At 45.9% G+C, this 23,731-nt stretch overlaps 1 protein-coding gene across 3 annotated transcripts in view; it reads right to left on the minus strand.

The window, feature by feature from the left end:
* The window catches only part of HIPK2 (homeodomain interacting protein kinase 2), a 140,316-nt gene that overhangs the window by 81,770 nt on the left and 34,815 nt on the right, over positions 1–23,731 (minus strand). For all 3 annotated transcript variants that reach the window (XM_030478699.1, XM_030478698.1, XM_030478701.1), the window contains exon 2: positions 14,579–15,677. In XM_030478699.1, the coding sequence (XP_030334559.1) occupies positions 14,579–15,677 (1,099 nt within the window). The remainder of the gene's footprint in view (positions 1–14,578; positions 15,678–23,731) is intronic.

Here is a 23,731-nt window from a genome sequence, read left to right on the forward strand (position 1 = left end):
GTAGATACATGGATTGTGATACACCCTCTACAGCTAAATTTTAACTGAAAATATCCTCCATGTTACCATTTCCTACAGTCCCGCAAACCATCTACCACAGCCTTGTGAACCAGGGCTTATGGACGACACTGACGTCTCCAAAAGAACACGATGCAAGAGTCCATTCCTCCCAGACCATGTGATAAAATCCTGCTCGTGTTAAAACTGAAGATCATCCCTGAAGAACTAATTAAATAAAAACCCCAACAAACAAAGCCAATACTATATCCACCTGTAATCTGCCCTTCCCTCCATCTCCCAAGGCCATGACCAATTCTGCCAGCCAAGTTTCCCACAACAGCTCAATGCTAGTAAACTCATTCCGCCACAGAAGATGAAACAGGCATAAGTTCCCCATGCCATTTGTTTGCATAAGAACGCTCAGCCCGAATGAAGCAAAACCACACCACTGCTGCTACAGCTCCCTCTGAAATTCACTTCTGAGAGCAAAGGTCTCCAACCACAGTGGGAGTGCCCCACAAGACGTGGCAAACCCGATTGTAAATTGCACTGAACTGAAGCATGGTTTGGATGAAACCTCATTTTACTGGTACCTTCAAGCCTTCTACTGGCACTCAATCCTGTCTGATTTTAGGCCATTTTTACAGCCTCATGCTGACCACCTTAAAAAATCCTATTAACCTGATGAAAAGTGCTCCCTAGGCCCTATTTTCTAAACAGTAGCAAGCTGCTCATCAGCCCTTACCAAAATGACAGAGAAATAGAGTGATCTTCCCTGTGTGAGTTACAGGCTTTGCCCCTGCCTTGCTGAGGCGGCAAACCCTGCTGGCTCACTCCCGTTCACACAGACCTGCGCATGCTCAATAACACCATTGATTTTGTTTGTGCAGGAAGAGAGAATCCAATTTTAAAAAGCCACATTGATTCCCACCCATTAAAAACAGAGCAAACTGCAGTGTTTGCTAAACGGATAGAAAAAGACGGAGGTCAGGGTGGAGGGGTGGGAATAACGGCATTACACCGATCTCTTTCTGAAGGACGGAGAATTACAAAACCAGATAATAATAAAACAGTAACCATTTGACTTTATGTTATTTGTTGTAGTTTCTAAATTACAAAAATAGCAATGTAACAGTAAGGGAGTGTCCAGCCACCGAGACAAGGGATGCACAACGGAAAGCATCCAAGATCATGTAGCTGTGATTAGTTGCATTTGGAGCATGAAGACACACACGCACACAGCGAGAGAGGGCACAGACACAGAAACAGAAAGAGAAGGCCTGCGAGTATCTGCGAGGGCCCTGTCTGCTTTTCAGTTCTTTGTTTTAGCACATTAAACAAACAGAGCCATCGCACAGGTCACTGAGGACCTTCCTTCTGCAACTGTGGCCCCAGCTGCACTGCACACAAAAACTATTATTATTCTCTAATGGCTGTACCTTTTGGACAATGATTCAGTGTTTTGGCCTTTTTTTTTTCCCCATCTCTTTTTGTGCAGTGCCACTTAGTCCTTCGCTTCATTTTATGTTTTATTTGCACACTCTTGAAATCTTCATGTAGTGACTAAAAATTCATGAGGAAGCCATGAATAGGAGCCCCCACTCCTCCCCCCGTCACACTTTCTCTAACCGTACCCAGCAGCTAAGTAGGTACTGGGCATATATTCGTGCTGCTGCAGCAGCAAGGGGGTGAGAGAAGCTGCGGGTGGGGAGGGAGATGGTGCTGGGGCCCTGGGGGTGCTTCTTCATCCCACATCTGGGAGTGTGATGAGCAAATGTATCCCAGAGCATGGATACCCCATGCTCGACATGGTGGCTGTGCCCGTGCATTGCAGAGCAGTCACTCATCTCTTCAACTTCAGCCCAATGATGCGAACAGGCAAGTGCTTGCAAGCATTAGTGAGGCTTTCATAATTGGTCCCAGCTGGTTAGTTGTAACATGCCTTGTTGTTGAGCAACTACCTACTAACGCTGTCAGACATCCCCTGGTTGCATAAGGAGGGTTAGTATCACTATTAATTACAGGCTGCCACCAGCCTGTGTCACGCTCTGCAGATAAGAAAGACTTTAAGCTCCTGGTCAGTCAAGGCCTCATTGGAAAATCTGTGACAGTTTCAAGGAAAGCAAGCTCAGGCTGCAGCCACAGCAGTCTCCTGCCTTTTCTACCACGCTGTGGTTCCTGCAGGGCTCTCCCCTCTGGATGCCACAGGGTCTTACTGCCAAGGCCAGCTACTTGCCGGTCCTGCAGCCAGCATGTGGAAACCCTGGCTCACCAGAGAGGTGCGTGTGTGTGCACATGGGTACGTACAATGAGAGCATGGCAGACGTTTCAAAGCATCATGAAGAAAGGTACGCCTGTGCCCGGTCACTGATGAAAAGCGTGATGGCAGCAGATACTATGGAGTGGCACAGCTCCAGGCATAACCTAAAAGCTAAGCAAGGCAACTAGTTGAAGGGAAACACGCAACAATTTGGATCTCTCACAAGGCAAAAAGCATGGGGGAAATAAAACGGAAGTGGCTATTTGGCAAGCTACTTGAAGACAACAACGGCTCTGAAAACTTAAGTTTGCAACCATCCCCAAGTCCTTACTCACCATGCAATGTGATCTGTGTGATACAGAAGTCGGGCATTTTTTGCAGAAAACCAAGCAACATCCCCTTCGTCCTGCCCTGTCACTGGGCTGCCATGACAGCCCCCTTACAAAAGTAATGACTATAGTTACACCGTGCACATAGGATTCTTACGTGACTTAAATGCCATTTTGTGGGCAGTAATCAGATCCTGCAGCCTTGGGCTAAGGTAAAAGCTGAGTGTCTAGGAGCTAGACCTTCAGGGTTGCTCAAAAACACAGACCTTGAACTGGAAATGAATCTCTTCAAATCCCACATAAGACCACACTGCAGAATTCAGCTGAGTGGCCCATGTGGCTGTATTGGCTGTCTAGAGCCACTCTGGCCTTTTTCCATCATTGTCTTTCACCTGAACCAACCTCTCATACTCCAAGTTTGCTCCTGCTTCTTCTCTAACTTTTACTTTGGCTGCCCTTCAGAGCCCGAGAAGGGCATCAAGGTGCTAGGAAAATGCCCTGACAACTTAACAGGTAGGACATAAACTGCTGCACTTGAACTGCCAGGGAGAAGCAGTTGGCAATTCTTCACCTCTCTGATGAGGAGGTTGCAGGCTTGGGCTCTTTTTAGGTCCATACAAGAGGACACTCCCCACCAGAGTGGGGGGGCTGCCAACCAGGTTTTGGCATTCAGCTGATAAATGCTGCAGATTGATCCTTCTCCTAAGATGCGGGCTAAGATGCATGCCCAGTGCCTCCGATAACCACACAGGAACAGCAAATACACTGCAACACTTCATACCCATTACTACCATTCCTCATTCTAGTGTAGCAATTCAACACATGCTTTAATTGTACCCATGCCTCTGGAAGCCAAGAGGGCCATTCACACAAGCTTAAGCTTAGTTTCTTTTGCTAGATCATAGGTACTGATGCTGGAAGGTAATTTTCTAAATCCAACATAAATGTTTAAAGTTTATTCCCAAAGGATTTATGTCAACATAAATATACAGATTAAAAACAAGCAAGACTTTGGGAGCTTTTTATTACCTTCTAAAGTAGCCAGGCACATGGATATTTTATGTCTTTCTTGTATCTGCTTTCTTCCAACTGCACAGTTCAGAGACTTCATACAGATCAGAGGCAAGGTTCAGACTAACACTGACAATTTCATTTAAAATAAAAAGAAAATGAGAGGATTGTGTTTTCTCATGTTCTCTGCTCTTTTATTGCTATTTTCAAAAAGAAGAACAGACCCTATCAAAGCACTCGGGGCTGAAAACATAACTCTAAATGATGCAGGAAACCTAACTTTGTGCCAATCCATTTTTATCATCTCTTAGTGGCCATAACAAAGCTGAGAACAAGTGCTAAACAATAGAGAAAAAAAGAATAATTTCAACTTTTTTTTTTTTTTGCTGAAGTAACATCAGTGACAATAACAAGAATCCATTCAAAAGACAGAATGTTATCTTCCAACCCAGTTAACATGCCTTTCTTTCTCTTGCTCATTATATATCTTACACATCAAGCTGTATTTTGACCTCACTTACAAAGGAGTCCGTTTGAAGTCACCACATCTCTGTACACATATTGGCATTGCTAAGTAAAATCCAGCCTGTGCTACCCTTCCCTTCCCTGGTCCCTGAAGCACCTGCCAAGAGGAGATAGGTCATCAAATGAGCCTCCAGAAAACCATTTCCAGAAACAACAACATGGTTATCTTCTGCTTTTGCTTGTGCTCATGCAACCCTCCAGAACCCAGTCCACTAGTTTAAGTGGCTAACAACAGCAGGAGCTGTATTTTTGACAACTAAGGGGATGAGATTGGTTAGGTAAGCTTTGATTTTTGACACATGCCCTCATCATGACTTCCTTTTACTTGCTGAAATCAACTGGCAGTATTTCATCATTAGTAACCAGCAAATTCAGCTAGCCTCAGCTGAACCTGTCTACCTTTTAGATTTCAACTGTCCCTCTTAATGTTGTTGTGAGTGCCAAAGAAATACTCAAGAAAACAGATGATTAGTCTCTGTTTGCAGTCTCTTCACTGGCAAGTAAAACACTCCTGGACAAAATAAACTGAAACCTTTTCTTTAAGCCATCAGATACTCCTTCCGCCCCACTACCCCAGACTTTCTTTTGAGTACACAGTTCTGCATGGAAGCAACTAGTAGACACACTAATCCTCACCATGGTGGAGCCGAAAAAGGCCATTAGCTTTCCTTCTGTACACCAGCTGTCACATTAACATGCATGGTAGCACTCATGGTCATGTGTACCATTATACTCTCTATTACTCTTTTGTTTCAGGGCCTCAGCCACAAAAATCTTTGTGTGTTAGGTGCTGTCAACACAGCCCTCCTTCAGAAAACATGGCATCCAAGGAGAACAGCACACTGTAAACAGCAACAGACACCTACAGCTAGATTAGAGAGTATGGAGAGAAAACACGGTGTTGCTCAGCAATATTACCACAAGTGATCTAATCATGCGATCTGCAGTTAAAACACAACTCATTACAGTAGTGCTCCTCCTGTTGTCACGTTAACTGAAACATTGCTAACGTTTCCTTGTCTGCCTCTACCATGCTGCTGGGATAGACAATTCTCCTCTAAAGGCTTAAGGTGGTGAGCTTCCTGGGCTCAGGAGCTGCACAAGTTACCAGAGCGATGTGAACACTGTCCCAAGCATCCCGCAGAGGTAGAAGTTCAGTGATGACATGATTAAACTTTTGGCACTTTCTATGTTTCATAAGAACTTCCACTTCAAATCAGCTAGAATGGCAGTAGTTGGCAAAAAGAAAAATAACAAGATGTTAACCCACCTCTTTGAACCATAGGGGTTTTGATTCAAAGTTACTTCAGCTAAACTTAGGCCAAATCCCACACATCCTCCCTGCCTCTGTCCCTAAGCAGGAGCCTTCAGAGGCAAAAAGTAAGTTTGGTATTGGGCAGAAGTCTGCTGCTCCCTGGTTAACACAAACCAGCAGATGCACGGACAGAGAGAATAGAACCTGAACATGAACCCAAGCACCTATCCCATGCAGTCACAGCAAAAGAAAGGCAAAACCTCTCAGCTACAAAATAACTTACATCTGTGCAAGTAAAACAATGGCTGTGATTACTTCTGCCCTTCAATAAGTAGAAAATAGAGGTCAAGCTGCCATGCAGGGACTCACAGATTATTCTCATTTTCCAGCTCATCACAGAAGAAAGACTCTACCCTGTTTAGAAGTCAGTTATCTCTGGTGTTGAAGTCTCCAGATAGCAAGAAGGCTGAAATCTCATCTCCTTTCCTCCCACATCTTCCCTTATGTGAGGAACAGCGACTTCCAGGTAGCCATCACATGTAAGAAGATTTCTCCTCTGCCCTTCTCCTCTTTCACTTCCTAGAGCTACTTCCCTTCTATTTATTCCTCTCAGAACTGAACATTTCTCACAGTATATATATGCATGTCTCTCTTCTGCCATTCCCCCCCATTCCTCGTAAAGCACCATAGAACAATCACTGTATAACCTGGGCTAAAAGGCAAAGGACTTTTCCTTGACCTTCCTCCTTAAACAGGTAACAGCTGTGGCTCTAACTCAGCTTAAGTCAGGCCACAAGATTAGTGTTTTTCAAGCAAGGTAACCACTCTCAACTGCTCGAGAGCTGCTCCTTTTCCCTAGCTTGACCTGTAGAAGGAGGCAACTACTGAGCCCCCACCTGAGAATTAGGTGCCTTTATATTAGCTTAGACTAATTTGAAGCTATTAGTGCAGCAAGTGGCTTGAGAAGTTAAGATAGAAACTTCAAGGACTGAAATGACAGGATTCAGGGGTCTGAAGCTGAGAAATGTATAACCCCATACTAATTATAGCATCTTTAGGTAATTTCTCTCTTCTGGCAATGACTCACTCATTTATAAACCAACGTCAGTCACTTTTCTGACCTCATTGCCAATAAGCAGCACAGCAGACACACTTTACAATCAGAAGGTGTTCTTCAAGTGTAATACAGCTTTTCAGTCCCTCCGTGTTGGCGTCTAAAACTTGTGAACCTAATAAATGCATAGATGTGTACAGTAAGCTTCCTCCATGTTACACTTAGATGTCTTGCCTGCAGTGAGCAAACATACAGGGGGAGGCAAAAACCTGATAGTATTTAAATACATGGTACTTGAGCAAAGCACCAGTGAAATCCTGTGCATACTGTGTTGCTAATGCTGCTTTTTCATATTCAGATGTGCGGATGATGAATCTCGCTACTTGTAATTCTTATTTTCACACTTGGAGCACTGATCTGACACCAACAGCCCATCACCTCATTCTGCTTCTCAGCAGTCACCACTGCCCTTAGCCAGCTATTGCCCTGACCCAAACTTGCATTGAAATAAGCAGAGAAAGACATGGAAAATCATACTTCAGTGTGTAACTGCAGTGCATTCTCCTTTACTGGCCACCTGTTGCTGGAGTAATGTCTGTGGGTCACCACACCACTGTTCCTATGAGTGGCTGCTACTGTTCTGTCATCAGAACTGAAAAGAGAGCACCCTTTCCCCACTCCGTTTCCTTTGCACTTGGCGAGGAAGCGACTTGAGTGGGAGGAGAGAAAGGAGAGCAAACACAAAACCACAGAAGTAAGCAACTAGGAGCAGAGACTGAACTTTATCTCTTTCGTATATATGCAAACAGTGGACTCTGATTACAGCTACCCCTTGTTCTAGCCCCACTAACTGTACCCTCTCTCACAAGGATCGCTGCAAAAGCAACTGCCTGTCACCATACTCAGCTAGGTTATTTCCTAGCCTCTGGTCTGAGCACAGGTATCTTTACCAAAAGACAGTATGTCTTTTATGTACTAGAGAGATGGAGTCTGAAGCACTATAGCCAATAGCTGCAATAGGAGAGTTTTGATTTCTCTTAGGTAAATAGCTCTTTTAAAGTAAAACAAGCTAGCCATTTGTAGCTGTTTCAGACCTGCCCTGGTACAGTAAATATGAGAGTGACCTCGATTTTTCACATCGTTTCACCAGGCTGCAGCCACAGTATGAGACTTACTGTGCTTATAAAGCTTGTTTATAAGAAAGAAGAAAAATAGACAGCAGGAAATCCTGTGACAGGCTTGTTTTGGTGATCATGTGAGAGAGAGAGAGTGGCAGGAGAAGGAAAAAACACACCAAAACCCCCTAAAACCCAAGATCACCTGTGACCAACCTGCAAGTGAGGAGACCGGAGCTTGCGAGCCTCTCACTGATCTTCCCTTCCAGCATCACTGACAACTCTAGCAGCAAGTGTATAAAGAAGATGGCAGTTGTGCAGAAGAGCAAGTAAAACACAGGGAAAAAAGAAGGGATCTTTCTTTAGCTGTTCACCTGCTCCCCGTGCTCATCCCCTCACCTGAAGCTATCATTCTGTCGCTTACATTGGTCACATTGACAATCCTTTCCAGATCTAAAGGGAGATCTTAATTTCAGGTGGGGAAGAGAAACTACTGGAAATTAGGAACTCCTAAGAAACACTCTTTTTCACGCACGTATCTCTAACAGTGATGAACAAGGGAAAAGCAATGCAGGAATGACAGGGTATGGATAACAGGTAGCCCAAAGCCCAGATTTCAGGGTGTTCTTAAGGTCTCTGGTTGTTCCAACAACTAACAGTGAGTGTGTAAGCCAAAAATCTTCTCTATTTCAGCTTTTTCTTGTTGTTGTTAATCTGCGCTTAGTGGGACTTTGCCAAACAGTTCCCTGTGGTTTTACCTCTTTGGACTATGGCAGAGACCTTGCAACTCCAGCTGACCAGTGAGGACCAGAGCCCCTCAGTCGTGGGGTGGCACCAACTGATGGAAAACCAATGCTCCTGACCCTTGTACCTGCCTCTGGCTGCCTTTCACGTACTTGTCTCTGATCTACAACTCCCCAGTGGATTGAGCCCTGCCTGTGGACACACAGGTTCCTGCCTTTCCAGCCACCAAGACAAGACTGAGATTTGCAGAAGGAATTGCTGTCAATGCCCCCTCTTTGCCATACAGAAGCTGTTTTCAGAGAGGGGAGAGGGGACAGAAGAGACTGGCGCAGTACTCAGTTGAGATGTGATTTTCCATCACTCAGATCCAGTGAGCCAAAAGGAAGCAGTGCAAAACTTCTGCCCCTCCTCGGGCTATCGACGACCTCTCTTTGCTGGGAAAAGGCCCCCTGTCGAGTTCCTTGCAAACAGCCCTTTGTTACAAATATTCTTGGGCCTGGAGGCACGTAACTGGGCATTATTTTATACACTTGGTTAATAAATAAACAAAGACCTCCTGCAACAGCCTTTCTGACTCTGCTGAGGGACGCGGGGCTCCTCTCGGAGTGAGGCCAGCATCACATGCTGGAGCCAGGCAGGGAGATGCTCCAGCATCACAGGCAAAGGGACAGGTTGCTAACTTTGACAAGAGAAAGGAGGAGCTGGTGTGTCTGCTCAGAGCAAAATAAAAGAACACCCAGGGAAATGGTAAGGTTTCAGCAGAGAAATACCTAGGGAGAGTCCAGCCTGAGGAGATTGTTTAGGATGAAATATAGGCTCTCCTGTTTTAAATTAGACCCCAGAAAGGGAGGTGTTTTGGAATATACAGTGTGCATCTTCTGTTGGATGCATCACAGGCACAACGCCAGTTTACTATACCTGCTCCAAAGTGATTTATACACAAAAGAACTTGGCGAAGAACTATCTTTGCTAGAGTTTTGTTAAACCAAAAACCAACCTGGCCTGACTATCACAGAGATGGGACAAAGCCAAAAGCTTTCAGCTGAATATTGTCTTCCAAGACTCCGTGATCTCAGTATAAGGAAACTGAGGTTCAATTAATCCTGGTGTTGGTTTTGCAATAAAAAATTCTGCTGAGTTCTGGTTCTGAAAAAAACAACTCCAAACTCCAAGTGTCCTTGGGAAAGAAATGAACAACTGCTTAAAATAGTATAGCTTAAAGTCTGCTTTCCTCCACAAAGTCTTCTGCAATGTATTGTCTGTTTTGCAAGCCTGCAGTCCTACCAGGCATGAACACCACTAAGTGAAACCGCATTTAGACTTCAGCAATAAACTTGGTGGTTTTGCTCCAGTCCCCAGAAGAAACTCCTCTTCAAACCATCTAACTATCCTGCTCTTTCCCTTGGAGAGGCAGAGTCAGTAAAGCAGTGAATGTTGCAGGTAGGATTGAAACAGACTGGAAGAGCAACGAGGCTCCCACAGCTGCAAAAGCAGTCAAGTCTGAGATAGAGATGTTTTTGCAAGTCTGGAATGGCAGAAGACTTTGAAATGTAAGTGCACTAACACTGTTATAGAAAGATGTAAGAAATGCCAGTTCACTGAGTAAACTAATAAGCCTATCCCACCCCTGCTGCCACTACTACTGCCTCATTTAAAGGGCAGTTTTGGCCAGAATGACACATACTCTGAGTCACGTGATGAGGAAGAGGCTGTGATGCTGCTCGGGAATCTACCTGGCTTTGGCTCCCTGTCAGCACAGTTAGAGGACCGATACCTGTCATAGCACGATGTCCATGTGTGGCAAGATGAATCCCGTTTAGCTCCCCACATCCCTCAGGACCCACACTCACCCAGCTAAGCATGTACAGCCAGTTAAAAAACACACAGCCTCATTGTATATTGCACATAGGCAGTTGGCAACATGCACGTAGGCCTTTATGCCTGTGTATTTTCTTGCAGTGTCTGAAACTAGACTGATAAACACCTCTTCAAACTGATACTCAGCTTTTCTCTGTTATCCAAACATTTCATCAAAGGCCACTTACCTACAAAGCAGACATCTCTACCCAAGCCAGACATGCCACATATCAAATGCTTTTGAAAACAAGGAACCAAAACTACATTTATCTGTTAATAGCACAGGGCTGACAGCCATTACTTTATATCTGCAATATTTTGCAAATTCTAAAAGACTTAACTCTCATAAGGTGATTATGCCATTAATTAGAGAAACACTGTCATCGCTAGGGTGTAACACAGCAGCTGTTTCAGCTGAGCAACAAAGCAAAGCCAAGAGGGCCAGGTAGTGGTAGTGCTCCCAGGAGAAGCGCTTCTGCTCCGAGCATCCCAGCGCTGCTGCCCCATGCTAGGGAACTGCTCTGGTGCCAGTAAGGGAACACCACAGCTCTGCCCACCGCCCCGACCATCCCCTCTCTCAGAGGGTAGTACCCCTTTTCTACCTGGGTGCATGAATGTGGGCTCTAATGAAGGGGATATCTGTTGCAGCCTGAGCCCTGCGTTTCTCAAGATGCGGGTTTTCCTGGGAAGCTGCTCATACATGGATTATCAACCCAGAAGGGATCTCTCTGGTCCTTCATCCCTTTGATCTCCTGCAAAATGGAGATCAGAGAGACTACCTCAATGATCTCCCCTTCAAACTGTGCATAAAAAAGAAGAGAAAAAATAAAATCCCATGAAGATTCCCCGTGACACAGCGGCTATTGCAGTTTTTTGATCGGTTGCTCCGTGAACAGGGCTTCATTTCTAGCCTAAGCATGTCTGGCTAAAACTGCCAGCTGCCAGGCCAGGTCCCTGCACTGCGAGCTGGGCAGAGCAGCCACCCACCAGCAGCTTCGGTTCCTCCATCCATGTACCTCCATGAAGGGCCACTGACGAGGCCCAGGCCAACTCAGCAAGTGATAAGTGACAAGATGAAGGACTATGGTGACGGCGGGGCAGACTGGGACCATTGTCCCAAGCAAGGGGGAACACTTGGATGGCAACCAGCCAGGCCCTACAGATGAAGGCTAAGGATGTTACATGAGAAATGCTTTGCACAACAGCAAGTTCTCACCACAGGCTGAAGATGGGTGGGAGGAAGGAGGGTGATCCTCTTTACAGCACCCTGGGATGTGATGGTGCTGCTTTCCCAGGGGGGAATCTCAGCAGCAAGGGGGAATTCCTCCTTAGCCTGGCATGTCCTGCCTCCCTTAGGCACTTCTACAGTCAGGAGCAAGGGAGAAAAACCTCCAGAGTACCAATTATGGCAGCATATCTAGCCTGAAGGAATCTATGTCCTCTGAGAGAGATGGGAACTAAATTTTGCTAGATTAAAGACATTCTGATGACCACTTTTGATACTTTCTGTCCCTCCCTGCCACCTCAACACCATTGTGATCCTTCCGGAGAGCGCTGGCTTCACCTGGCAGAAGTATCCCTGGGGGACAGAAACATTGCTGAAGCTGGGGCACCCAAATGCGATACCAAGTCTGCCCACCATTCCTCTCACAAGAAGCTGGGCTGAGGGATCTGGTTTGATTTCAGAGCATGCTACATGGCAGCAGCAGCAGCAAATTGGTCACAAAAAGTCTGCAAGCAACCATGGGACCATCTTAGCTTATGCTGGACTATGCAGATTTGGGTCAAGAAAGAGCACGGAGTTTGTTTAAAGACACTTCCGTCTTCCACCTCCGGGAGAAGAAAACAGGCCTGTCATTTTCTGGAAGAGGAAAGGCCTTGTATTGCTCTGAGAATGAGCAGGATCCCACACAACTTTCCTCCCTTGAAAGGATTTGGCCATCACATTCTTGAGAGTAATGTTAAAGAAAAAGAAAAAAAGAGGGAAAAGAAAAAGCAGGTTGTTAGTAAAATATGGAGATGACCTGGGAATTTGGGCATCCCAAAGCCCATGATAAAAAACCTCCAGCTGAGAGCCGACCACTACATTACATTCCCCAGCGCTCTGCCTTGTCTCTTCTTAAATATAGGGGCACATGGATTCTGTCACTTCTTTGGCATTCCTGCTTAAAGTCTGAGAGGTTTTACTCTGAGGCAGTTATTTCTTCACATTCAGATTAAATGTGCCATTTCTTGAAGTCATCCCCTTGTCTTTTATAGTCTAGCAAGCAAAACAAGTGTAAATTAAAAGGAAGACACATGAAATCTTCATAAAGCCCAGTGTTTCTCCTAGCATGACAGTGCCTTCTCTTTGGAGTGGAATGGGTCTTTGCTCTGTGCTGTATTTTTCCCCATCGGAAAATGGAGAAGAATATGAATTTTCCTCATGACTTGAATTTAGCCTCATCAGCAGCCCTCTGCTGATGTAATTCAACCCAATGAGATTTTTCTCTTTCCTTTTTTTTAATTTCCCGGTGAGCTGCTGCCCCTTTTCCCCTCCTCCCATCAATTCAGGCATGGAAAACAAGAGAGGAATTAGACAGAACTTGTTATCTAACCAGCCGCAACTTCAGACTGGGCAGGAGTAACATTTAAAATATAAAAAGCAAATTTTATCAAGCCTTTTCCTCCCTGGAGACTGCCACAAAAATATTCCTTGTTTGTCACTGAGAATGAACCATTTTTCTCTTTCATTTCTGCTTTCTGTCACATATTTCATTTTGGCTGCCCCTTCTGTCTTTCAGCTAGGGACCTAGGCTGCTAAAGCAGAATCAGAGATAACTCAACAACAAAATGCCTGTATTATCTTCTTTTTTTCCTCCTAGTCTGCCAGGTAATTGCAACCCTAAAAGCTTTTGCATATTTACCACAGAAACATGTCTCTCCTGGAGGATGGGACTGTCATCAGGTTGAATATTTCATATAATAAGCCTCTTCTGAGGTATAAACTAGGGTTGGGAATTTTTTTTTGGCCTCCTTCAGAGCAAAGGACAAGCAGATAAAAATCAGCTGCTGCAGTGCTACAGTGTCAAAGTTCCTGTTCCTGTGAAAATTAACTCTTCCCAAGCTCAGGGCCCAGGTGGGTTTTGCCACTGTTTATGTTTATGAAGTAGGAAAAGGGCCTGTTATCAACTCACATTGTTTCTTTGTCCCCAGTGCTCTCCCCATGTAGAAGACAGATTTATTTCCTATTTACAAACAAAGCAGCTACCCTGCTTTTCACTAACCCATCTGATGAGCTGTGGATGCTGCCAGGACTGATTTTCATTAAATCAGTCACCAAGAAGGATCACATTTTCCCTCTTTGCCCCTGTTTCACAGAATTACAACAACAAAAACATGGCCTGGATGTTTCTAAATTCAGCTGTCATCTAAAGACAAATTCCCTTTTTTTTCCCTCCCTATTTTTCCCCACCCCTGAGGTAGCAGTGGAACTGCTTTTCTCAGTCCTTGGGATGTTGAATCAAGCTGACTGGTACCAAAGAGAGGGTCTGAGAAGAACACTGACAGACTTTGTGTCTTGGAGTCAAGACAGAGGGAGGGGATGACCTTTCGGGGGTTATGAAAAGAGGCTGGTTTGCTACAACTATTCAACAGACTGAAGAGGGATATAGCTGGTTCACAGCTTTTGCTTCGGGCACACCTACACAGAGGTCAGAACTCCATCCTAGCACATAACATGCCTTTAGTTAAAAGCACTGCAAGTGGGAATTGAAAGTCGGCGACAGGTCCTCAGTCCAACATCAGATTACTGGCAATACTCATTCATCTCTACCAACAGCTTCCCACATGGAGAAAGGTGTTTCCAGCCTGGCCAAGCTGCCTGCTTGCCTGGAGCAGAGCCAACAGGAGCCAGCCAAAATCCTCCCATTGACTCTAGCAAGCTCCACAGCCTGTGTGAAAACTAGTCCTTGACAAAGCATCTTCTGCATCCATACAGTTTTCCTGTGGGTCACCCTTATTCTTGTAAAGCCTTTGTTTCATGTATGAGCAAAGACTGGAAGATGTATCTGAAATATGGATTGATTGTTTAGGTTAAAGTCTTTCTGAAACCAAGAACCTACTTGCATTGACTTGGAAAGGAAACGTGGACTCTCCAGATACATCCCCTCTTCTGGAAACAGTTCCAGCGAGAACAAAGTACTGACAGACGTGAAAAGTCAAACTCTATTTTTACAACATTTTATGGCTATTTACAACTTTACAATGGTTTTCAATGCAAGTAAACTCCAAAAGGTTAGGATACCATTTTTTCCTATCACCAGCAAGCCATTCTAAGGGCCATCCCAGTTTAGGACTAAGGGATGACTCTCCTTCATCTACAGGAAGGTAGGAAAATTCTCACAGGCAAAATACTTCTAGTAACATTACATGAGCCCAGTCTCTTACCTGTAATATCGGGATTGAAGGTAGGTAGAACACACAGCTTTAGACACATGGCTAGCTGAACCAAAGTCTATGACCTTGACCCTATATGGCTGTCGGGCTGGGTCTACCAACATGATGTTCTCTGGTTTGAGATCAGCATGAATCAGTCCCAAGCTTTTCAGCTTCATAAGGGCAGTTGCTACCTGCTGGAGAATTGGTCGAATGTACTTAAGGGGCAAAGGACTGAATTTGTTTTGTTTTAGGAAATCATAAAGGTTCTGCTCCAACATTTCAAAGACCAAGCATGTGTGATTCTTGTGCTGGAAGCACTCGTATGCACGGACAAAGTTGTAGTCATCCGCACTTTCTGTGCTTAGCCGAGCCAGGATGCTCACTTCAATCTGGCCTTGGCGGGCATAGGAAGGATGGTTCTTCAGGATCTTGATGGCCACAATCTCGTTAGTGCCACGTTTCCAGCATTTGACTACTTGTCCGAATGTTCCACGGCCAAGAAACTCTAACACTTCGTATGTGTTGGTCATGGAACAGAGCACCTCATGTTGTACCAGCTGGTAATCCCCTTCGCTGTTGGAGCCACTGTTTTTGGAGGTGGCCGTGGAGGTGGTGGCGGTGGCTACAGTGGCCCCACTGGCATTGTTCTGAATCATTGGTGGATGCTCTTCGATGATCTGCACGCTGCTTGTGTTCTCGATCTCCTCACTCTTGCGCTTAAGTCCACATTTTTGGTAGGTGTCCAGAAGGCTCACAGTGCTGCGACGCATCAGGTTGTGTGGCCCGCCCAGTGTTTGCCCAGACACTGCAACCACACCAGAAGTACTGTTGGCAGATGTCACCACGATGTGCCCCGTGCTTGCTGGGAAGATGATGGTTTGTTCGTAAGGGATGCTTGGATTGGGGATCTGGAGGGAGGCGCTGACGGCTGCTGCGGCGGCTGCTTGGGAGGACTGCACGTTCTTGCTCTGGCTGTAGACTTTGCTGTGTGTGCCGTACCCAGTCATATCCCAGTTTGAACTCGGCTCCACTTTCAGTTTCTTCACGCTACAGAAGGCACTTGACTGAAGGGTGTGAGGAGAGAAAACTTGCACATGCGAGGCCATACCTGCAATATAACATCAGAGTGAAATGACAGCGTTAAGATGCTTTCCCTAGCTCTTTTCATTTGTTCAGTGGCAGGAAGGGAAAATGGGATACAGAATCATACAACAGTTTGGGTTGGAAGGGACCTTCAAAAGTCATCTAGTCCAACCCCTTTGCAATGAGCAGGGACATCTTCAACTAGATCAGGTTGCTCGGAACCACATCCAGCCTGGCCTTGAATGTCTCCAGGGATGGCACATCTACCATGTCTCTGGGAAACCTCTTCCAGACTTCAGATACAGCACACGCACACACACAAACATCAAATTCTTCCAGAAATATGTATTCAACACAAATAAAACATTACGCTCTAAAATAAATCATTACCCCTGATAGAACTATATTAACAACAAACAAGGCTCCTGTTCTCTTGCTCTACCCCTTCTCATTTTTAATAACAGAAATGTAAATGTTATTTTTACCTCCTCTGCCTAAAGAGACTCCTATTCCCATTGTCTCCAGGAATATATCTAGCTCTCAGGAAGAACTCATGTCAAATACTGCAAAGTACTCTGCCCGTGGAAGCCAAATCTCAAATCCTCAGGCTCATCCTATATTAAGTACTTCGGTGGATCTGACTTAAGCCCTTCGTTTATTCCCACAAACCCACTGCGTAGCTTCTGGCCTGCAGAGCGCCAGGATGGGACCTGGAGATGATACACCATGACAAAATGGAGGTGCACGGATAAAGTTGAGGAGCCAGGACATAAGCAGCAGATGATGTTTCAGGTCGCTTGCCAAGTCTGCGTGTGGGAATCGTGCACAATGCTGGTCTGTGCTCAGGGACACTGGAGATGGGAGTTACACAACATGAGCCTCACTGTCTGCTCTCAGTTCTCCCAGATTTATAAAACTGTGTTCATCTATTCTTATTCACAGTGACAATACCATCAGTGCAAAATAAAGTATCACTGAGGCAGAATTACTGAAGGATTCTGAGTAACATACCACTGAAACAGAAAATGCTTCCATTCAGAAAAAAAAGATGTGGTCCACAGAGAAGAGGACATCTAAGTGCTGACTTACTGCCCCTTCTCCCTGCCCAGGGTAGGGATGGTACTGCTGGACCAAAGGTATTGTGAGCAGGGGATTCCTGGGGAAGGAGTCAGCGCCTGGCAGGAGTTAAGAGCAGAAAGACACAGCCTCCTTCACCCTTCTATCTGTCGTCACTGTTTCTTTTTAATAAGCCAGAATGACTAGGGAAGAAAAAGACAATATGCTGAGCTGGCATGTTGCTGAATTATTAAGCACAAACATAACCTTGACTTGTTTTCAACTTTAAAAAAGTTAAAAGTTGAATGAATGCTGCAGTCACAAAACCAGAACAAACTCTGCAATGCACAGAGATGACTTCTTCATGTGGAGACCTAAGAGTATCCAACACTTTCCTAAAAGAATCCCATGCTCCATGTGTTGCTCTTTGGAAGATTTTCTGGAGCTCATGTGAACACATACACATGCATGCATAAACACATATACTCATATAGAAAAATATGAACATTACTCCACACTTCCAAAACTCAGTAGAATGGTCAAGCAAATACACCTAAACACATCCAACACCCATTGTCCAGTTAATTTTGAGCAGCCCAAAGCCCAGGAACTGCTCAGGAGAGGTGTGCTGTGGTGAGCCAAAAATGACTGTTACATGGCTACACAGAAGTAACCAGCAAAGCAGTGACTCCGGTTTGCTTCAACACCGCCACCTTCATTCCTGCCACAGTGATCAATTGATGAAGACAGGGAAGATGCAGAAGAAAACCCCTATCAGGACACTTTGAGAAACTCTCACCCCTGCTGGAACACGCAATGAAACCCGCTAACTCTGCTCTAGCAATGAAGCCCTGCAAAACGCAGCGTGCCCTCCTTTGCAGACATGACCTCTGGCTTTAATGTGATTTCTGATGCTGTTTGCTGCCATTCATATTAACTTCCCCCCACCAAGCTCCTTGGCAGCAATTTCCAAAGTCCCTGCAACTGGGTCCTCAGAACCCAACCAGATCCTTGCCCTTCTAAGTGCTTTCTCTCCTCTCTCCTTTCCACAAGGCAACGATGCTGCCACGAATGCTGTAGCATATGGCATGTGGTAAGCCTGGAGAACTGCAGCAATATTCCTCAACTTGTCATCTTGGACACAAGTATCGTATGTGAGGGTGCCGAAACTGTGTTTGTTTTTCCACTGATTAAGAAGAGTCACGGTGTTCCTTCTAGTACAGTACCAACCTGACTGGAGATTGGGGTTGATCTGATGTATGTTGTCCCCCTGGACAAGAATAATAAAGCAGATGTAATTGGTAACATACTGTGGACCTACCAGAAGTGTAATTTATAGCTTTATGTCTTTCATTCCATGGTGTGCTTGAGCAGTATCTCTTCACCCAAAATAAAGAAGGGAAAAAACGATTGATGCAGAACAAGGAGAGAGGTTCTTCTCACCCACCCTAGCACTAAAGATAACACCAGAAGACCAAGGTACCCCAAATTAAAGCCAGTGATGTGAAGCGCAGCAGCTGCAACACTCTCAGCGCTGCTCTAAAAATCAGGATAATCACCACCATTAAGAGACAGACTTTCAACTGGTGCAAACTGGCAGGGCTCCAGTTGATATCAGCTGACGCCAAAAACAAGGTCAGCAGTCACTCAACATCGTCAACGTCAGATGGCTGCCTGTGCCCCTCGGTGAAATGAGTTGTTGTTAGGGACTGGTTTCCACATCAACAACCAGCCCCCTGCTGTCCCTGCAACACTGCTGGCGGCCTCAGCAGGGGGACAAACACTGACCCACCCTGGCACCCCAAAAATGGTACGAGTGCAGGAAGCAGGGCCATCTTATGGCTAAAAGGAGGACTCTGGATTCCCCTGCTGCCATTTCCACCCTCCTTGCCTCAGAGGTTATGCCTCATTGTGGGAGAAATAATTTTTTTTCCCCTGAAAAAAGAAATATGAAATCTTCTTCCTTTCATCCAAAATGATTTTCTCACATTTGAGGTTTTAGGGGCACACATTGTAAGAATAACTCGGCCAGCTCTCCAGCATAGGCCGATACCAAGAAATTATAGGCTGACTGACAGCTTGGTGATGGGAAAAGAAGGCTTCTGCAGCGAAGTAATTTTTCTTGCAAATTTGCCTGTGCAGTGAATGGGAGAAAAACACAGCCCTAAGTTTCCTGAGGACACTATCAAATTGTGCTGGTGGCATGTTCTTTTTTTCAAAAAGGATCTTTCCTCCATGGCAATAGCAGAAATAGTAATAAATGTGAATAAAAGTTGGATGGTTTGTTACGGGGATCTGATTCCTCATTACAACCTGTAATACAATTTACAGCTCCAGCCTTTTGATTACATAGGCCAACAGTAGCTTGCCATGACATCCATGTAGAAACAAGCCTGCAGTACTGGGGTGATCCATGCCAGCCAAGCCCTGTGACAGAGATGCCCACTGAGCATCTCCCAGAGCTAGCAGGGATGCTCCTGGGGAGCATTCTCACTCCTGGGGTCTTGTAAAGACAAAGAGGCCACAAGGCATGGAGGGATGGAAACCAGCCTGTTTCACTTGGGAAATGTCCTCTTATAGGTCTGCCATAAAACCTCCCATGGGAGGCTGGGCCGACTTTCACTGCAGGAAGATCCTAGCAGACACCCTTCCATGTTTTGCATGGGATGGCTGAAGGCTGGCACCTGGCTCCTCACCTTTTTGTTCTCCGCCAGGAGCTCGGGCTTGGTTTCTGCCTTGGCAGGGGTGCAGGACAGCCTTCCACACCCTCAGTTAGCCAGCCAGGCTGCAGCCAGGACACCACAACAGCTAAATACAAGTCCTGAAGAGTGCAGGTCTAATTTTTATATCACCCCTGTGCATGCCGAGTCTCTGGGCTGGGAGCAGAATCAATGTTGGGCACCATGCATTAAATAAAATTGATAGTTCCTTTCTTTAATAATGAGGTTTAGTGTAGCCATTTACAGCTCTCACACAATTGACAGTAACTGGATTTAATGGGGCCTTCCCTGTCCTTGATACGACTCACGTAACTCCCTGTAGCATCCACACGAGCTGAACTATGTAGTGTGCAGCTAGGGGACAATGTTAAAACAGCCTGAAGGGCTTTTATTAAAAGACTTGAGGTTGTTTTTCTCCTGAGAACTCCTCCCACGTCAGCTTTCACTTGATAATAATTTAGCAGGTGCTATTTACAATTCAGATGGTCCTCTTCTGCATGCACACACAAATCATGCAGCTGCCTCACTTGGATTTCCAACAGGTTTCAGGGAAGCAAATGAAGTAAAGTTGCCTAGCCTCCCACCTCACCCCAAAGGGCAAAAAATGCACTTTGGGGACTAAAGAAGGAACAGTTTGAAAGTCACTGATGTTTTCTCCTGCTTTACTCCTAGCACTTACTGCTGATTTATAAATGTGGCCTTTGTGGTGGCAAGAGGCCAAGCGCCTGCCCTGTATTAAGTAGGCAGTAAGACCTTTTGCAGCACCTGCAGAGCTGCCAGTGCTCTGTAACCAGAGGCTGCTTGCTGACTGCTGCCAGAGCGACAGTGCCTGCTTGAAAAATACTGTAGAAAGCCCATGGCATGTGTTCAGCATATAAATGATGCACACAAGACACTCCCGAAATAAGTATCTTCCACTTCTCCCTGGTGAGGCACAAGCCTGTTAACTCATACACACACAGGTTATGAAGGCAACCTGAAAAGGGCAACTGCCAGGTATGGCTAAGGTATTGCACCTTCAAAACAGCTATGCCTCAAGGACAGCCCTCTTCTTTACCATGTGGCCCCTTTTGAGCCACTGTCACCAGTACTACCACACTATTGGAACCTACTTAAAATTTACATCCCTGGAGGCTACACACATTCCTTCCCTTGTGCTACTGAATGTTTGGAGACAACCTCAAAGTGGAGCTCAGACCTCAACAGCTTCAGCTCCTTCCTGTTCCTGGTGAGGAGAAAATGTCAAGGGAACCTTCGCTGCAGACGAAAATCTCCCTGCCTTCCTGCTCTGCTTTTCCTGTCCTGCGAGAAAAACTGCCTCATCCTAGTTAGCAGTTTTCCTAAATAGTGCACAGTAGTTCTCCAAGATGTGACAGAGCCCGTCCCCTGCACTGCTCTAGACCTGGCTTCACACAGCTCCAAGCTGCCACATTTGATCCACGTCCCGCTGCAGACAAAAAAGCAAGCCTTTCCCATGCACAGAGTAGCCATAAACAAAACCAAGCAAACAAAACCCAGCAACCACCTCCCTTCCTCTCATCCCCACCCAAAAAGCATATCCCCACTGCAGCGTGATGGCTGGGGAACTCTTGTCACCATCACCTTCACACCTCATGTTACCCCCTCCACTCCAATTGCCCTTTCCCACACATCCCATCAGCAACCCTGCTTACTATTTAATTCGCCACAGCATGACTTTCTTTTATGGGTAAGACCAAAGTTATCAAACCAGGACCTCAGCTACTACTGTTGGGCATGGAGGGGGTACAGGCAGTTGCTCCCTATTATGGCCTGAGCAGGTTATTTTGGCATGTGGCTCAGAATACTGCTGTGTCACCTCCCAATCACTCTCCCTTTTAGCTCCGTAAACCCAGGGCAACTTGCCTGTTGGGTACTGAAAGCTTTCTCAGCTGACCAGGGCAAAGAGGGCACAGCTAAGAAAAGGCTGGGGAGACCTTCCTCTGAGCTTTTCACACTGGGTCCACATGCTCCAGGAAGAATCTCTGCCACCCCAAATGAGCAGCTTGAGGGGAAATGGGCTACCCAGAGCTCTGGCACACCCTGCACAGACTAAATGGGGCGGCACCACCCTGAGCATTATCTATGGAGGACACAGAAGGATGTCTAACAAAATGCTTTCCCGAAGAAACCCTTCTTTCAGTTTTCTTGGAGAGAGGCCCAGCAAAGCAGAGGCACGTGCAGGGTGCCTGGCTGGGGCTGTGCTCCAGGCTTCTGGGGCACCCACGGGCAGCCGTACATCTGCTTAAAGATCAGCAGATCACAGTTAACACCCTCAGCACCACTCAAAATGAGGCATGACACATTAAGGCTCATATAATGCCATGCTTAAATGAGCTCCTGAAGTGCTGGGAATGGCCAGAGGAGAGGAGGAAAGCAAGCCATGAAGGAATGTTTTGTGGCTTCCCATCCTCAAGCTAAAATGGAGCCAGATGCACCTAAAAGCAGTTACTCAGATCAATGTGCCAGGTAGGACTGTTTGGCAACAGCATATGAGTTCTGGCCACTCTCCTCCCTCTCATCGTATGTCCTCCACAGCCACAAAGTGGAACAACAAGTAACCACTGCATTTCTACAGAACCCAAAGTTCCCTTTGGAGAGCTATACAATATATTCTCAGCAGTAAATAGTAATCTGGCCACAGTTTGCCTTGTAGTCCAGTTTAGCATTCGTGTGGGTCCATACATTTTTCCTTCAAGCAGATCTGTAAGGCAAGAGCCTCTAGGTTCCCACAAGTTCCATCTCTGAGTGTTACTTGCTGCCAGAATTGCATTCTGAAAGCAGAACTGAAAAAAGGAGGATCTCAGCATGGCTCTGCTTTCCAGGCAGCTTGGGTCAGACTCAGTTGAGTCACTTCAGTTTCCATCTCCTAAACAGAGGTTGACCGCAGTATCCCCAACTTACACGGAAAACAGAGGACTTCGTCAGCTCCTGAACCCAGACTTCAGTGGCTGCCCTACCTGGCCCTCTGTGATCTTAGTTCCTGGAAAAGGGTGCCAGGGCCTCTGGAAAACGGACCAAAATGAATCAATGTTTCCCTCTGCTGCCCTGGCTGTGCCCCTCTCACCCATGCAGCACTGGCACGCTTGTGGCTTCCCACAGCTGCCTAGTGGAAAGAATATTTTGGCTTTTTCCACGATGGCTGCATCCCCACCTGGATGACTTCCCACCTGTAAATATTAGCTTTGTAATGCCAGTGACTCCAACTGGCCCACAAGTGTGGTGAAACCACAGGGAATGGCCAGCACCTCCCATACCTCACTCCTTAGAAGCAACTCTACTTGTGAAGGCACGACATGGGCAAGGCTCGCTGGAGTCTCAAGCTGAGCCTCTCACTCCCACAGGATCTTCTCAGGAGCGTTTCATTTGCAAAGAAGCCACTGCATGACATTCAGCCCTTGCTTTGTTTACAAAATCTGAATCTCAGATCAAGCACTAGCTGAGCTGAAAAGGTCAGTTTGCCTGTTCACAAAGTCCCTCCCTTAATTTCATTTCCATCAGGATGCAGACCTGTTGGAGAGAAACAACCCTCTGGTGAGGTCTGGATGAAATACACAGGATCTGAGCTATAAAGGAAGACAAAGATGCAAGGAGAAAGGTGGGGAAGCTGGACATGGGGCTTTGCCAATGCAGAAAACAGAGACAGATCGATCTGATGAGCTCCCAACTATCCCAAAGCCAGGGTTAACTACATCTCCTCATTTCAACAACATTTCCCTTTCAAGTAAGAATAACCAAACACAGGATTTACAGCACTGTCATACATCGAGGGCTATCGGGTGCTTTAGGAAATTCAGTTCCTCAAGGAAACACATCTTGAGCATCAATTTTTCACCCTGTTTTCCAGACTTTATCTTCCTCATTATTTAGGGCCAAAAAACCATCCCCAAAGCGATAGCCAAACAGGAGCCTTTTTTGTTGTCACTCATGGCTTTTGGTTTGCATTCAAAAGTAAGGCCATAAACCCAGAAATGTATGACATGAAACTGACTATGGGCTGGGACCAGAATGAACGTAGCAGGACTGAGCCACCTGGCCCAAACCAGAGACTATTGAGAAGACACAGGGTTTAGGGTCTGGGTGTAGACTCATCTCTCCTCCCAAATGCCCCTCTTTGATTCAAAGGCTGCGCTGATAAGAATAACCCTGTAGAAACGTGCCACTTAACTGTCCTCTCCATCCCTTCTTCTTCAAGAGTGGTGAGTAGCTCACAGGAGACCCCATGAGAGAGAGCTGCTGCTGTCCCCATGAGAACATGGTGTGTTACTGGGCATACCCTTGGGAA

The sequence above is a fragment of the Strigops habroptila genome, chromosome 3 (genome assembly GCF_004027225.2).
Source record: "Strigops habroptila isolate Jane chromosome 3, bStrHab1.2.pri, whole genome shotgun sequence".
In the NCBI taxonomy this organism is placed as follows: domain Eukaryota; kingdom Metazoa; phylum Chordata; class Aves; order Psittaciformes; family Psittacidae; genus Strigops; species Strigops habroptila.